The 17,305-nt window shown below is 43.7% G+C and overlaps 1 protein-coding gene across 1 annotated transcript in view; it reads right to left on the bottom strand.

Moving 5' to 3' along the window:
• Positions 1-359: 359 nt before the first annotated feature.
• The window catches only part of LOC121548905 (inositol-trisphosphate 3-kinase B-like), a 62,724-nt gene continuing 45,778 nt past the window's right edge, over positions 360-17,305 (bottom strand). Inside the window, exons 3-8 of the mRNA XM_041860558.2 lie at positions 8,449-8,548; positions 7,831-8,044; positions 6,307-6,511; positions 3,229-3,330; positions 2,343-2,414; positions 360-703 (exon numbers count right to left, since the gene is read on the bottom strand). Of these exons, the coding sequence (XP_041716492.1) occupies positions 476-703; positions 2,343-2,414; positions 3,229-3,330; positions 6,307-6,511; positions 7,831-8,044; positions 8,449-8,548 (921 nt within the window). The 3' untranslated portion in view covers positions 360-475. The remainder of the gene's footprint in view (positions 704-2,342; positions 2,415-3,228; positions 3,331-6,306; positions 6,512-7,830; positions 8,045-8,448; positions 8,549-17,305) is intronic.

Raw genomic sequence — 17,305 nt, 5'->3', positions numbered from 1 at the left:
AATCCTCTATGAAAGTAAGAAGTGCTCTACAATGTTATAAAATAACTCTCATAAAACAAAACCAACTCAAATCTCAAGAAGGCTTGTCACGAGACTAGCTGCAGAGAAAGAACCTAACCTAACCCATGGTCTCATCAGAACAGAAACACACTGTACAGCAGTATGTACAGAATCTACAAGTTTACACAAAACAGTGATCACATTTCACTTGTGTGGTTACAGTTTGTTTTCTGGGGCCAGGGGAGGGAGGGAATAAGGGAGGGGGGGGGGGGGAGGAGGGAGGGAGGGAGGGAGAGAGGGAGGGAGGGAGGGAGGGAGGGAGGGAGGGAGGGAGGGAGGGAGGGAGGGAGGGAGGGAGGGAGGGAGGGAGAGAAGGATAGCTTTTTGGGGACACCAGAGGCGTCACTGTAGTGCGAGGTGGTGGTCCTGCCAGGGGGGTAGGGTCGAGGTTGACAGAGGTGACAGGACGGTCCTCTCAGAGTGGGTCTGGCCCTGGCTCTGAGGTCACCACCATTTGGGTGAGAATGTCTATAAGGTGGTCCAGGCCATAGAGGTAGCCGTCCTCACGGTTGCCCTCCTCCCAGGTGGCTCTGTGACTCAGGACCTGTCCCTCAGGCAGAGGGGTGGTCTTCCCAAAGTCTATCATCCACACCTTGGCCTGTTCCCGCTTGTCATGGACGAACAGCAGTGAGCTGCCAATCACCTGGGGAAGGGGGAGAGATGGATCCCTCTTAGTCCTCAACACACTGAGATCTCTGGCAGCACAAAGCTCTATCAAATACACAAACTAGCAGCAGACCTGAACCAATAGGATGAAAACGTGTGTATGGTAGCCATCTAAGAATAAAAAGGGAGAAGCCTAATGAAGCATTTTGTATGGTCTATATCGCCATATATAATCATGTAAAGATTGTTATCGGCATTGAGTAAATAACTGCCCATTAAATCAACATCCTTCAAAGTACACTGTACACATTCATTTACTGTTAAACTTTACCCTATGACTTGGAGGTTCAGAAACTTATTTGATCTAATGATCCTATGCTTTCTGTAGTTAAAGAATCATTAAGGCATTGGGTAGGTAAAAACATTATCCTGTACATACCAGTACAATCCAGATTATTGTATTGGTTCAAGACTCCAGCACTGCAGGTGGCAGTAAGTCACCAATATTAGCTTTACACTTTTTTTTCTTCAAACATCAAAATAAATTGACTACCATAATGGCACAGATACAACATTGCGATCTCTATACATCTCTATGGTCTTACTACAGTATGTCTGGACAGATGGTTGACGTAAATGTGAGTCCAAATAATCTTATTCATCAGCTATTCCTGAGTTTAGGTCAAATGTCACTACAAAGACCCACTGGTGTCACATACAGTAGGTATATCTGAGGAGTTAACATACACAGCCTGTATCTGACTCCAGCTAAACAGCAGGACATAGGTTATTCCAAAGAGGTTTGTTCTAGGGCCTGTGTCTCAACCTTTCCTCTGAAACGCCACAGCACCTTCAGGAGCCTGGCCAGGGCCGTGCACAAGAACTTTGGGGGGGGGCGGGCCAACAATTTATGGGCCTATCTGCAACAACAGCCATCATCACATATTGTAAGCAAGCTAATGCCAGTGACTCCTAGGCCTAGATGATTGACATCAGGTGTCTATCAGCTGATCAGAGCGAATGATGATGTAATAGTTAGCTATGCTGTTGAAACAAACTTGTTTTTACTTGATTTGAGTTTGTTCTGCTGCTGACATCTGCCTCTTACTAAGAAGCAGTGGAAATGCCCCATTCTTTGTCTCTAACAGTGAGAGACACATATGACTGATCCAACTCAAAAGTAGCCTCCTACCAGTATTCAAGTCTCCCTGCCCAGCGCCCGCAGCCAGTGGCCACTGCATGCAAGTCAGAGGAGTGCGCTCTTGGGGCGGGGGAGGGGGACATTTTATGAGATTCAAGAGCTTATGAATTTAGCCAGTTTGATGTGCATTTCGTTCCATTTAAAATTAAAACGAAATGTTTTAAAGTAATACATAAAATCCACTGAGCTGCAAGGGTACTTTTTCATTGGAGGGCAAAAGGGCATGTGCTCGGGCACTGGTTGAGCCCTATCTGTTCACGTGCCTGAGCCTGACTATGCTTCCTGTTTGGAATAACAATGTCCTGTGATTGGTTGGTGTTTGTGTAGATGCCATTGTTCATGTATTTCCACTGCACATATTGTAGCCTCCTGTATCAGTTGAGTGGTATATGGGTGGATCTCAAATGCTTCCATTTCGGTAAATGTTACAACTGTAGATAAAATACCAGCAGAGGACAAAAATAGTTTTGTTTACCTCATGGGTCTTGAAGAAGGTTGATATTTCCAGAGTGTTCCTGATTTCCTTCAGTCTGTCCAGATAACAGTTCTAAAAACAGACAGGCGAGAACAAAATAGGTATTATTCAATCTACCCAGGGACGTGGGAAAATCTGATCTAAAAGCTTTCATTCATTCAAGGGTCAAGGTTTTCTCTATTTTTAACCACACAGAAAAACATCAACTAAACTATTGTTATACTGGATAAAGGATATAGGTGGAGTGAAAGTGTGTTATTTAATGTGCAAACTACGTTAGGAATACCCCAAAATTTAACTGAATTTAAATCTGTATTCATTAGACAACATTACTCATAAACAGACCATTGAGTGAATTTTGATAACTCCATAGTGCAAACCTTATGGGCCAACAGATCAGCTCAGTAGAGAGAGAGATGAAGACCACACATGAGTGACAGTTAAGTACACAACAGTGGGGCCAAGGCCCACCACACAATGACAGATAGAGGGTGTTTGCCTGGGCTTGCCAGCCTTGGCTTGAGCCTAGTGGTGCCAGATAAACACATGACAAACCAACGTGGAATGGAATGGAGGAAATCTTGTTTGATTGTTTAGTTTCGGGTTGGGTTAAATGCGGAAGACACATTTCAGTTGAATGCATTCAGTTGTACAACTAACTAGGTATCCCCTTTTCCCTTTCCTTTCCCAGCCATGTTTCCAGAACCCTGGGAGGCCCACATCACACATAGCTCACTTCCTGGGCCATTAGAGAGGGGGAAGTTTGGCCTTTAGACCATGGCAAAGGGAGGTCTGCCACAGCGGTAGGGGGCTCTGGCTCACACACACAGACGGAGGCACACACGCGCACACCGAGAGACTCACACACACATGTACACACACTCACCAGGATGTTCTGGTTTCCTTTGACAAAGTCGGTGAATGCTTCTGTCACTTGCTCCCTGCTCCTGGTCTTTTTAAAGTCTCTGTTTACTGTCCCGTCTTCCTTCTGCAAAGGGAAAGAGAAAGAAAGGCAGATATATTTAGAGCTGAATGTTTCAGCAGGATGGGGCCTCCAACAACTACATTATGTGACACACACTGCTAGCTTTATAGAAATGGCCTCTATCATTCAAGGGGAGGCTAAATAACTTCAAAAGTCAGACCCATAACCTGGAACTTACTATACTATTCTATATACTGTAGGTATTTCTCTACGCAGCAAAACCCTGCTGAAAGAGGTGACCAAAACAGGAAAATAGCCCAATGTTTTGCATCATATCGCTTAGACAGGAGGACGTCAGCACATACTTAATGTAGACATATTCGAACACTACCACAACGGTGTGCTTTACTGTCTCAGTAGATACACTACATGACCAAAAGTATGTGGACACCTGCTCGTCAAACATCTCATTCCAAAATCATGGGCATTAATATGGAGTTGATCCCCCCTTTGTTGCCATAACAGCCTCCTCTCTTCTGGAAAGGCTTTACACTAGGTTTTGGAACATTGCTGAGGGGACTTTCTTCCATTCAGCCACAAGAGCATTAGTGAGGTCGGGCACTGATGTTGGGCGATTAGGCCTGGCTGGAAGTCGGCGTTCCAATTCATCCCAAAGGTGTTCGATGGGGTTGAGGTCAGGGCTCTGTGCAGGGCAGTCAAGTTCTTCCACACCGATCTCGACAAACCATTTCTGTATGGACCTCGCTTTGTGCATGGGGGCATTGTCATGCTGAAATAGGAAAGGGCCTTCCCCAAGCTGTTGCCACAAAGTTGGAAGCACAGAATCGTCTAGAATGTCATTGTATACAGTAACGTTAAGATTTCCCTTCACTGGAACTAAGGGGCCTAGCCCGAACCATGAAAAACAGCCCCAGACCAGTATTCCTCCTCCACCAAACTTTACAGTTGGCACAATGCATTCGGGCAGGTACCGTTCTCCGGGTATCCGCCAAACCCAGATTTGTCCGTTGGACTGCCAGATGGTGAAGCGTGATTCATCACTCCAAAGAATGCTTTTCCACTGCTCCAGAGTCCAATGGTGGCGAGCTTTACAGCACTCCAGCCGATGCTTGGCATTGCGCAAGGTGATCGTAGGCTTGAGTGCGGCTGCTCCACCATGGAAACCCATTTCATGAAGCTCCCGACGAACAGTTCTTGTGCTGACGTTGCTTCCAGAGGCAGTTTGGAACTTAGTAGTGAGTGTTGCAACCAAGGACAGACAAATGTTATGCGCTTCAGCACTAGGCGCTTCAGCACTCGGCAGTCCCATTCTGTGAGCTTGTGTGGCCTACCACTTCGCGGCTGAGCTGTTGTTGCTCCTAGACGTTTCCACTTCACAATAACAGCACTTACAGTTGACTGGGGCAGCTCTAGCAGGGCAGAAATTTGACTAACTGACTTGTTGGAAAGGTGGCATCCTTTGACGGTGCCAAGTTGAAAGTTACTAAGCTCTTCAGTACGGGCCATTCTACTGCCAATGTTTGTCTATGGAGGTTGCATGGCTGTGTGCTCAATTTGATATACCTGTCAGCAACAGGTGTGGCTGAAATAGCTGAATCAGCTAATTTGAGTGGGTGTCCACATACTTTTGTATATATAGTGTATGTGGTTGTCTCACCTAGCTTAAGATGAATATCTTAACATGAATGCACTAACTGTAACTGTGGATAAGAGCGTCTGCCAAATGTAAATATGCAGGCAGGCAAAAATATTGGCATTGAGCTGGGGCCTAACAGAGACAACAGTAGCTGTGTGCTCTCTAAAAACTCAGAGAGCCTTTTGATTCCACACACAGTCTCCGAGGGCAACCCCTGATGTCATGACAACAGAGAGAGCCAGCGGAGCCCCGCGGGCCGCAGCCATCTATGGACATGGCTGGAGTGGAAAACTCCGGACAGCCCTGCTGCTGCTCCCTACGCTGTCGGTCCAGTCTGAACTATTCATCCAGCACATCTGTCTTTAGCCCTCCAGAGTCAAACCACAGGCCCTCATTAGAGGAGACATATTCTGGAAGACGGTGTTACGGCCCAAACATGGCCAGGATGTCTCCCTCTTGGCTTTAGGAGGAATTAGACTACCCTCGTGTAGTCTAACTGCCTAGGAAGGATATGCTGCAGGAATGCTCTTTTTTGTTGTTGTTGCTCCCAGCTTTTTACAAATAAGATTGTTAGTATGCTTAGCTTTACCCAGGCAGAATCACACGATCAGACCAAATGTCTGTCTGTCTGTCTGTCTGCTGCTGCTGCACTGAATCTATTAGTGTCAGCTTGGAGGAGACTGATGGTGTGTGGGAGTGAAGGGGGTGCTTCAGCAACTGATGTTACTGTCAATAGAGGTGTCACAAGCAGGCCTATGTGTGACAAAAACATTAAACACAGCCTATACACACTAAGACTAAAGAGAAGGGATCCCCTCCTGTTGGCCCTGGCAACCCTTAGTATGAGGAATGCCATTAAGGGGCGACTGCAGGGTATGTCTGTATGCAAACCAAGCAGGACCATCACGGTCAGCCCTTACAAGTGGAATTACACTCTCGATTTCGCATTATTACTTTTTTCCTTATGGATAGATTTAGATTTTTTTATTTATTTTTTTACCGTTTATCATTTCAACTAGTAACTACCGAATGTACAGACTGGCATATGCAAGATTTTGTCATCTTCCCTATAGTGTTTAATTTTCCCAATAATGGACTGTTAAGTGGGTTTTAGAGAGTATGATGGCAGGTAGCCTAGCGGTTAAGAGCGTGGGGCCAGTAACCAAAAGGTCGCTGGTTCGAATACCTGAGTGACAAGGTGAGAAATCTGTCGATGTGCCCTTGACCAAGGCACTTAACCCTAATTGTTCCTATAAGTTGCTTTGGATAAGAGCGTCTGCTAAATGACTGAAATGTAAACGTTACAATGCATCACTCTACTGTATATCATGGTGCATAGAAGTGTCCATTCAAACAGCAGTTCAACGGTCCCCCTGGCTCACCTTGATGCCCTCGATGCGGAAGCCCAGTGTACCGGTGGAGCTGATGGTCTCTCTCCACTGCATGTAGCGGGGCTTGGTGACCGCCTGCTGCTCCTGCTCCTCTGGCGTGGGTGCCAGGGGGTCCACCTCCACCATCTTTTGGTACATGTCCTTCCTCAGACTGGGCTTTTTACGGGCCTTGGTCAGCTCCTCCTCCAGGTATGTCCTTTGGTGGACAGAGAAGCAAAAGAGAGATTACTCACTCATGTCTGTTTGATACTGACTTGTTAAATAAGATTTTATGGTTTTATGGTGTTACAAGTCCAGCAACAAAATGTATTTCCTTTTATGGGACAATTAAAGGATAATTGTACTCTACATCTTAGAATACTATCATTGTACAATATATTGTGCCACATTGTGCAATACAATAACGATAATTCTTGTTTGACAAAGCTGTTATAGTATTGTCATGGCTATAGTGAATGATCATGTCCCAGGAGCCAACATGTGAATGAAGAAGAAGAGCAACTGTTTTACTTCACATAATATACTTTAGAAGATTTATTGCAGTGAAGACAGGAGGGGTTCCCTTTTCCTCAGTTCATCCCTGTACTTCTCCCCGCCTTTTGTTTTCTCAACCTTTCCTTTGTAGATTCAAATTCTGATTCGTGCTGCAGCAGCCAGCTACCTCAATAACAGGCCAGGCTTTAGTCTGTTAGAGCTGCACCACATTGTTGTGTTTGGACAGGCCGGTTTATAATTTGCTAATATCCTGGCCATCTGGTTATCTCTAACTCTGTCCATCTCTGCAGTGCAGTGCCCTTCCAGAGAAGGTTCACATTAGCAAACACAGCTGTGCTAGAGAGGAAAGGAGAGGAGAGGGAGAGAGCAGGGAGAGTGCAACACGGCTATTCATTTCAGCAATAGAGGATAGGATACTGTATCAAAACAGGCCTGACCTGTTAGCACCCAGTTTAAAGTGGCTCGGAAGAGATTCCAATATTTCACTGGTCACTAATAGCATTTCAAAGTGGCTCAGGAGAGAACAATTATAAACCATATCTGGTATACATCTGATGTAAACTTAACAAGGGAGAGTTTGACAACTGTAACACGTATGTGGAGTTCAGCAGCCCAATAATTAACCCAAAGGATTGGAATTGGGTTCACAACACTTTCCCCACAAGCTGATTTAAGTCATGGTGTGAGAGAGGGGCCAGCTGGCTGTCTGCTAGCTACAGGACGATCTCTTCACTGTAGGGGAGGGTGATGGTCACTCCTAGACCTTAGGCCTAATGGATGTCTGCCTGATTAAATATTGGACCTTACCCTAACCTGTGAAACTGGAACAAAGAGATCTGAGAGTTACCATGCCGTCTATGGTTGCTAGTAAAAACAAAGTCAGATTTTCATTTAACCCCCTAAGACTTTAGTTTAGGATATCCACAGGGTAAACTGAGATTAGATCTGTGCCTAATTGTAACTTCAACCCAGAGATGCACCTGCCTATGAAAGTGTGTCAATCCAGTGTCCGACACTCACCTGACACCCATCTTGCAGTCCATGACGCAGGGCAGGTCGAACTCAGAGAGCAGGTCATCCATCTGGTTGTACTTCTCCCCGTCTTTCTCAACGTCTCCGTGGTAGGCCGGTACGTAGGGCCGCAGCACGTCATTCATCAGCCAGTCCAGGCAGCGCTGCTCACAGTCACAGTGCTTCTTCAGGATCCGCCCGTTAGCCCCCGCCTTGAAACTGCCTGAGAGGAACCATCATATGCAATAAAAACATTTAGACAAACTACAGTAGAGGTTGCAGGCCTGGTTTACTTTGTAGGCCACAGTAGGTTTACTTTGTTTGGTCCTGGTGCTAAAGAAAATGTCTTATCTGATTCTGAGTGGAATATTCAATTACAGGTATCCTAGCTATAGTATATACAAATAGGATGAAACTCTTAGCTATGCCATAATTGTAGTACTGTGCCTTTGAATATATGAAGTATATCCCGATGCTTAGCATGAGACTATATTTGAATTCCAAACACATTGGCCACTGTAGCGTATCCAATCCAGCTGGGAGAAGGAGAGCGGAACACAGAACACACATTTCCATAGCCTTATCCCAGAATCCCCACATTCCAGAAGCAGCGTTATCAAGGCCTACCTGCATGACCCGCCAGCTGGATCCAAGGGTACTTCTTCTTGAAGGACATGACGAAAGGAGACCAATGGACCATGTTCTTGATCTTCTTCCATGACTTGTGCTGTATGGATGACAAACAGAGGATGCTTTGAGTAAACCTACAGTGTGTAGTGTTCCTCGCACAGTACTCAGTCTGTTTTCATAACAAACACTGTAGTATTACAAGAGAAAAAACACAGAACAGTGCTCTGTTGTGTATGGACGTCATTGTACATTTTTTATACATTCAGAATCCAACCCACCACACATTAACATTTGACTCCTTTTGTGGTCAATCACTAATGTAGTTGAGTGTATTATTTTTTCAGTTTACGATTCAAACAGGGATTTTTCTCTCAAGAGATGGGCACAGTCAGGCACACATCTTAACCAATATTAGTATACACCACAGAATTATTACAGACCACAGGAAGAATAGAAACAGTAGAAGGGGTGTCCGGGGATCCCCCAGAATTTGTTTTGACATTTTCAAACGCATTTCCTGCAATTCTACACAGTTTGACATTACTTATGATGCCTCTCTTGAGGGGTATATGGAGGGACATTTTAAAAACACAGTATAAGTGGAAGGATAAGTAATGAAGGTATTTCAACGTAAATATTAAGAAGACACAAAATACTGAGTTGTATTATAATGATGCACACATGTATATTTATTTAAATTAACACAAAAAATGAAGACTGAGTTTTATTATAATGATGCACATGAATATTTACATAAAAAAAGTTTATGAATATTTATTTAATAAGTGAAATATCTAAAAGCCACCTTTTAACTATTGTCTTAAATGACAGCTGTATCTAAATATACTGGAAGGTATATTTTATCTCGGCCCCCAAGTGTATGTCTTCCACCTGTAAACTATGAAAACAAAAAGTTGATGTACGATCAATTTAGTAGATTATATCCTATGTAAATATTATGGTCACTGGCATTGGGAGAGAGAGAGAGAGAGAGAGAGAGAGAGAGAGAGAGAGAGATGCCTCCCCACACACGACAACATAACCAACAAAAATGTGTCACAACTCCTGCAGCTCTGTCAGACGCTGGGTATGTACATAGTCAATGGTAGGCTTTGAGGGGACTCCTACAGTAGGTACACATATAGCTCATGTCTTGGCAGTAGTACTGTAGACTACTTTATCACTGACCTCAACCCAGAGTCTCTTAGTGTGGTCACAGTCAGCCAACGGACACCCCTATCAGATCACAGCAAAATCACACTCTACTTGAACAGAGCTATGCTCAATCATGAGGCATCAAAGCCAAAGGAACTGAATAATATTAAGAAATGCTATAGATGGAAGGAAAGTAGTATGGAAATCTACCAAAAAACTATTAGACAACAACAAATTCAACCCTTTCTAGACAATTTTCTGAACAAAATGTTTCACTGTAATAGTGAAGGTGTAAACTTGGCAGTAGAAAACCTAAACAGTATATCTGACCTCTCAGCTTCCCTATCAAATCAAAATATTTCAAGCAGACAACCTAAGAAAATTAACAAAAATGGTTTAATGAAGAATGCAAAAATCTAAGAAAGAAATTAACAAACATATCCAACCAAAAACATAGAGACCCAGAAAACCTACACTATGGTGAATCACTAAAACAATACAGAAATACACTACGGAAAAAGAAGGAACAGCACGTCAGAAATCAGCTCAATGTAATTGAAGAATCCATAGAATCTAACCACTTCTGGGAAAATTGGAAAACTCTAAACAAACAACAACACGAAGAGTTATCTATCCAAAACGGAGATGTATGGATAACAAAGAACAAACAGCAAAAACATATACATGATCAAATAAAATATTAGAATCAACTATTAAAGACTACCAGAACACACTGGATTCTCCAATTACATTGAATGAACTACAGGACAAAATACAAACCATCCAACCCAAAAAGGCCTGTGTGATTGATGGTATCCTAAATGAAATGATAAAATATACAGACCACAAATTCCAATTGGCTATACTTAAACAAAACAAAACAAAGGCAAAGTCTTCTCATTCTTTGTTGATTTCTAAAAAGCTTTAGACTCAATTTGGCATGAGGGCCTGCTATACAAATTGATGGAAAGTGGTGTTGTGGGGAAAATCCATGTACACAAACAACAAGTATGCAGTTTAAATTGGCAAAAAACACACACATTTCTTTCCACAGGGCCGGGGGGTGAGACAGGGATGCAGCTTAAGCCCCACCCTCTTCAACATATATATCAACGAATTGGCGAGGGCACTAGAACAGTCTGCAGCACCCGGCCTCACCCTACTAGAATCTGAAGTCAAATGTCTACTGTTTGCTGATGATCTGGTGCTTCTGTACCCAACCAAGGAGGGCCTACAGCAGCACCTAGATCTTCTGCACAGATTCTGTCAGACCTGGGCCCTCCTTGGTTGGGTATATAAACATATGACACTTGAAATGTCTTTATTCTTTTGGAACATTTGTGAGTGTAATGTTTACTGTTAATTTTGTATTGTTTATTTCACTTTTGTTTATTATCTATTTCACTTGCTTTGGCAATGTAAACATATGTTTCCCATGCCAATTAAGCCCATTAAATTGAAATTGAAATTGAATTGAGAGAGAGAGAGAGAGTGTCAGGGGAGAGTCTCCATTGAAACTGTAAATTAGTCCAGGAGTAATATTTCACTTACTGGTACTGAAGCTTGAGGGTAGATGTAACTGGTTACAGGCATTAAAAGCCATCTTCCTGTTACCTTGTCCTTGCTGTGTTCTGGTGAACACCTACCTCCACGGGGCCCCCCAACCCAAAAACCAACAACAACAAAAACATTTTTGGGGGAAAACAGATTTCTTTGGGGAAAACCGCTAACTTCCCACATTTCAACACAATTTGTCATGGGACAGCGAGAAGAATGTGCAGATTTGTAATGCTATTTTACACATTTTGTCATGAGGCTGAGAGAACATTTTGCAGTTTTAAACCTCATTTCCTGCAATTCTACACATGTTGCCATGGGGCAGAAAGAACAATGTGCTGTTTTATAGCTCATCTCATGCTATTCTTCACATTTGTCATGAAGATGAGAGAAAATGTAGCAGTTTGCCATTGCTTATGACGTGTTTATATGCTATCTGGTGTTGGTAAAAGACAACCTTCTTGGGTGTCAAATGCTTTGTTCACAAAGAAATCTAAGGTCATAACATGTGAATGATGTACAGAGAAGAGGTTTTAGGAGTCTGCTGCTGCTGTTGTCAAATCATTAGGATGGTCTCAATCTACAGTGGGGAAAAAAAGTATTTAGTCAGCCACCAATTGTGCAAGTTCTCCCACTTAAAAAGATGAGAGATGCCTGTAATTTTCATCATAGATACACGTCAACTATGACAGACAAATTGAGAAGAAAAAATCCAGAAAATCACATTGTAGGATTTTTAATGAATTTATTTGCAAATTATAGTGGAAAATAAGTATTTGGTCACCTACAAACAAGCAAGATTTCTGGCTCTCACAGACCTGTAACTTCTTCTTTAAGAGGCTCCTCTGTCCTCCACTCGTTACCTGTATTAATGGCACCTGTTTGAACTTGTTATCAGTATAAAAGACACCTGTCCACAACCTCAAACAGTCACACTCCAAACTCCACTATGGCCAAGACCAAAGAGCTGTCAAAGGACACCAGAAACAAAATTGTAGACCTGCACCAGGCTGGGAAGACTGAATCTGCAATAGGTAAGCAGCTTGGTTTGAAGAAATCAACTGTGGGAGCAATTATTAGGAAATGGAAGACATACAAGACCACTGATAATCTCCCTCGATCTGGGGCTCCACGCAAGATCTCACCCCGTGGGGTCAAAATGATCACAAGAACGGTGAGCAAAAATCCCAGAACCACACGGGAGGACCTAGTGAATGACCTGCTGAGAGCTGGGACCAAAGTAACAAAGCCTACCATCAGTAACACACTACGCCGCCAGGGACTCAAATCCTGCAGTGCCAGACGTGTCCCCCCTGCTTAAGCCAGTACATGTCCAGGCCCGTCTGAAGTTTGCTAGAGTGCATTTGGATGATCCAGAAGAGGATTGGGAGAATGTCATATGGTCAGATGAAACCAAAATATAACTTTTTGGTAAAAACTCAACTCGTCGTGTTTGGAGGACAAAGAATGCTGAGTTGCATCCAAAGAACACCATACCTACTGTGAAGCATGGGGGTGGAAACATCATGCTTTGGGGCTGTTTTTCTGCAAAGGGACCAGGACGACTGATCCGTGTAAAGGAAAGAATGAATGGGGCCATGTATCGTGAGATTTTGAGTGAAAACCTCCTTCCATCAGCAAGGGCATTGAAGATGAAACGTGGCTGCGTCTTTCAGCATGACAATGATCCCAAACACACCGCCCGGGCAACGAAGGAGTGGCTTCGTAAGAAGCATTTCAAGGTCCTGGAGTGGCCTAGCCAGTCTCCAGATCTCAACCCCATAGAAAATCTTTGGAGGGAGTTGAAAGTCCGTGTTGCCCAGCGACAGCCCCAAAACGTCACTGCTCTAGAGGAGATCTGCATGGAGGAATGGGCCAAAATACCAGCAACAGTGTGTGAAAACCTTGTGAAGACTTACAGAAAACGTTTGACCTGTGTCACTGCCAACAAAGGGTATATAACAAAGTATTGAGAAACTTTTGTTATTGACTAAATACTTATTTTCCACCATAATTTGCAAATAAATTCATAAAAAATCCTACAATGTGATTTTCTGGAATGTTTTTTCTCATTTTGTCTGTCATAGTTGACGTGTACCTATGATGAAAATTACAGGCCTCTCTCATCTTTTTAAGTGGGAGAACTTGCACAATTGGTGGCTGACTAAATACTTTTTTTCCCCACTGTAACTAAGTGCATAGGGTCGGCGCCAAGGCCTTATGAGCTCCAGTTAAAACAGTTAACGTCAGAGTGTGTTTTTCAGTCTGAGTTCCAGCCCAGTCGCTGTGCTCTGCCGATGGGTTACACTGTGTTATTCCCCCTCACTGGACGTCCCTGAGAGAGCTCTCTTTAATTTTCAGTTTTGGCATGACCAGTGCATTCTTCACTCCGCTAGCTGATCTCCACCTCGGATGGATGTGGGGTTTCCCTTAGCCACCAACCGACAACAGCACTCTGGACTCTCTCCGGGCAAGGCCAGGGAAGCCTTTACTCCCCTCCCCCCAAGCACCAGAGCCAGCAGAGTGCTCTCCAGGGCACACTGTGAGCTCAGTGCCTCCCTAACACACACACACTGTTCAGGGTGATCTCCCACACTGAGCCAGGGTGCACTTTGAACTCAGGGACTCCCTCACACACACACACATACAAAAGCAAGGACGAACACACAAACAACAGCCGTTCTAGCAAACACAGTGAGATGTTTAAGAGCAGCTCTTAAGAGTTAAGACCATTAAAATGCACTTCAGCACTTGAGTAATTGCTGGGAAATCTTACTCCACATAATCAAGAGTTAGATATTTGGTTTATTTTCTCTCAGCTGACTGGCTATACTTGCCAAGTTTATTTTCTCTCATCTGACTTTGAAAAAACAATGACAAAGCAACTTCCCATACATGGAACGATTTATATCTAGATGTGATGACAAGGTATATGACTATCTTTGAACAGTGGACGTGGACCCAGATGGAAATGTCTGTTTTCAGTAACACAGTAGATGAAGTTACATTAAGAAGTTTATAAAAGGCACTGGAGTTTTTTCCATTACATGAGGCTGTGCTGCTGTGTTCCAATGGAGGGGGGATCCACTCATACTGCTCTTCACAGTAGATGTGAGAGAATATCAGGGAGGCTAGAGGTTGGTTCACACACATATACAGTTGAAGTCGGAAGTTTACATACACCTTAGCCAAATACATTTAAACTCAGTTTTTCACAATTCCTGACATTTAATAATAGTATAAATTCACTGTCTTAGGTCAGTTAGGATAAACACTTAATTTTAAGAATGTGAAATGTCAGAATAATAGTAGAGAGAATGTTTTATTTCAGCTTTTATTTCTTTCATCACATTCCCAGAGGGTCAGAAGTTTACATACACTCAATTAGTATTTGGTAGCATTGCCTTTAAATTGTTTAACTTGGGTCAAACGTTTCGGGTAGCCTTCCACAAGCTTCCCACAATAAGTTGGGTGAATTTTGGCCCATTCCTCCTGACAGAGCTGGTGTAACTGAATCAGGTTTCTAGGCCTCCTTGCTCACACACACTTTTTCAGTTCTGCCCACAAATTTCTATAGGATTGAGGTCAGGGCTTTGTGATGGCCACTCCAATACCTTGACTTTGTTGTCCTTAAGCCATTTTGCCACAACTTTGGAAGTATGCTTGGGGTCATTGTCCATTTGGAAGACCCATTTGCGACCAAGTTTTAACTTCCTGACTGATGTCTTGAGATGTTGCTTTAATATATCCACATAATTTTCCTTCCTCATGATGCCATCTATTTTGTGAAGTGCACCATACCCTCCTGCAGAAAAGCACCCCTACAGCATGATGCTGCCACCCCCGTGCTTCACGTTTGGGATGGTGTTCTTCGGCTTGCAAGATACCCCCTTTTTCCTCCAAACATAACGATGGCCATTATGGCCAAACAGTTCTATTTTCGATTCATCAGACCAGAGGACATTTCTCCTAAAAGTCTGATCTTTGTCCCCATGTGCAGTTGAAAACCATAGTCTGGCTTTTTTATGGCAGTTTTGGAGCAGTGGCTTCTTCCTTGCTGAGCGGCCTTTCAGGTTATGTCGATATAGGACTTGTTTTACTGTGGATATAGATACTTTAGTACCTGTTTCCTCCAGCATCTTCACAAGGTCCTTTGCTGTTGTTCTGGGATTGATTTGCACTTTTTGCACCAAAGTACGTTCATCTCTAGGAGACAGAACGCGTCTCCTTCCTGAGCGGTATGACGGCTGAATGGTCCCATGGTGTTTATACTTGCGTTTGTACAGATGAACGTGGTACCTTCAGGCGTTTGGAAATTGCTCCCAAGGATGAACCAGACTTGTGGAGGTCTACCATTTTTTTTCTGAGGTCTTGGCTGATTTCTTTTGATTTTCCCATGATGTCAAGCAAAGAGGCACTGAGTTTAAATGTAGGCCTTGAAATACATCCACAGGTACACCTCCACTTGACTCAAATGATGTCAATTAGCCTATCAGAAGGTTCTAAAGTCATGACAATTTTCTGGAATTTTCCAAGCTGTTTAAAGGCACAGTCAACTTAGTGTATGTAAACTTCTGACCCACTGGAATTGTGATAGAGTGAATTATAAGTGAAATAATCTGTCTATAAACAATTGTTGGAAAAATTACTTGTGTCATGCACAAAACTATAGTTTGTTAACAAGAAATTTGTGGAGTGGTTGAAAAACGAGTTTTAATGACTCCAACCTAAGTGCATGTAAACTTCCAACTTGAGTGCTCTTTCTCTTTCTTTCTCTCTCTCTCTCTCTCTCTCTCTCTCTCTCTCTCTCTCTCTCTCTCTTTCTCTCGCACTCACTCACTCTCACACAAACACACACACACACACTGTTGCCTGTGCTACATCTTCCCAAAACACTCCTCTTTCACGTGGTGGAAACTGACTGAACCGGAGGTCAGCGGCGTAGCGGTGGTGCTCAGGGAGAGGCAGGGCCATCAGATAACAGCAGCACCAGGGACAGCCTTGAGTGTGAGGTTTCCCCTTAGGCCTGTTTATGTTTTTCTCAGCTACCCACAATAATAAAAGCAACACAACCACACCCTCACAGGACAAACATTAGAGATACAGCCCAATCACACACCAACAGCCTACAAAAATACATACCTCAACGACACAATTAGATGACGTTACTCTGTCTAAAAAAAGAAAGCATTGCGAGTATTAATATGTAGTAATAACATCACACCTATTTCCACCTCCTCCCTATAGGCTGTCTCATCTTTGTCGGTGATCAGGACTACCACTGTTGTGTCGTCGGCAAACTTAATGATGGTGTTGGAGTCGAGCCTGGCCATGCAGTCATGGGTGAACAGGGAGTACAGAAGGGGACTGATCAAACACCCCTGAGGGGCCCCCGTGTTGAGGATCAGCGTGGCAGATGTGTTGTTACCTACCCTTACCACCTGGGGGCGGCCCGTCAGGAAGTCCAGGATCCAGTTGCAGAGGGAGGTGTTTAGTCCCAGGGTCCTAAGCTTAGTGATGAGCTTTGAGGGCACTATGGTGTTGAACGCTGAGCTGTAGTCAATGAATAGCATTCTTACGTAAGTGTTCCTCTTGTCCAGGTGGGAAAGTGCAGTATGGAGTGCAATAGAGATTGCATCATCTGTGGATCTTCTGTGGTGGTATGCAAATTGGAGTGGGTCTAGGGTTTCTGGGATAATGGTGTTGATGTGAGCCATGACCAGCCTTTCAAAGCACTTCATGGCTACAGACGTGAGTGCTACGGGTCAGTAGTCATTTAAGCAGGTTATCTTAGTGTTCTTGGGCACAGGGACTATGGTGGTCTGCTTGAAACATGTTGGTATTACAGACTCAGTCAGGGACATGTTGAAAATGTCAGTGAAGACACTTGCAGTTGGTCAGGGCATGCTCGGATTACGCGTCCTGGTAATCCGTCTGGCCATGCAGCCTTGTGAATGTTGACCTGCTTAAAAGTCTTACTCACATCGGCTACGGAGAGCGTGATCACATAATCATCCGGAACAGCTGATGTTCTCATGCATGCTTCAGTGTTGCTTGCCTCAGAACGAGCATAGAAGTGATTTAGTTTGTCTGGTAGGCTCGTGTCACTGGGCAGCTTGCGGCTGTGCTTCCCTTTGTAGTC

Source organism: Coregonus clupeaformis, chromosome 33 (assembly GCF_020615455.1).
Source record: "Coregonus clupeaformis isolate EN_2021a chromosome 33, ASM2061545v1, whole genome shotgun sequence".
Lineage (NCBI taxonomy): Eukaryota > Metazoa > Chordata > Actinopteri > Salmoniformes > Salmonidae > Coregonus > Coregonus clupeaformis.
The sequence above is the reverse complement of the archived record's forward strand: the minus strand, read 5'-3'. Positions and strand labels throughout refer to the sequence as shown.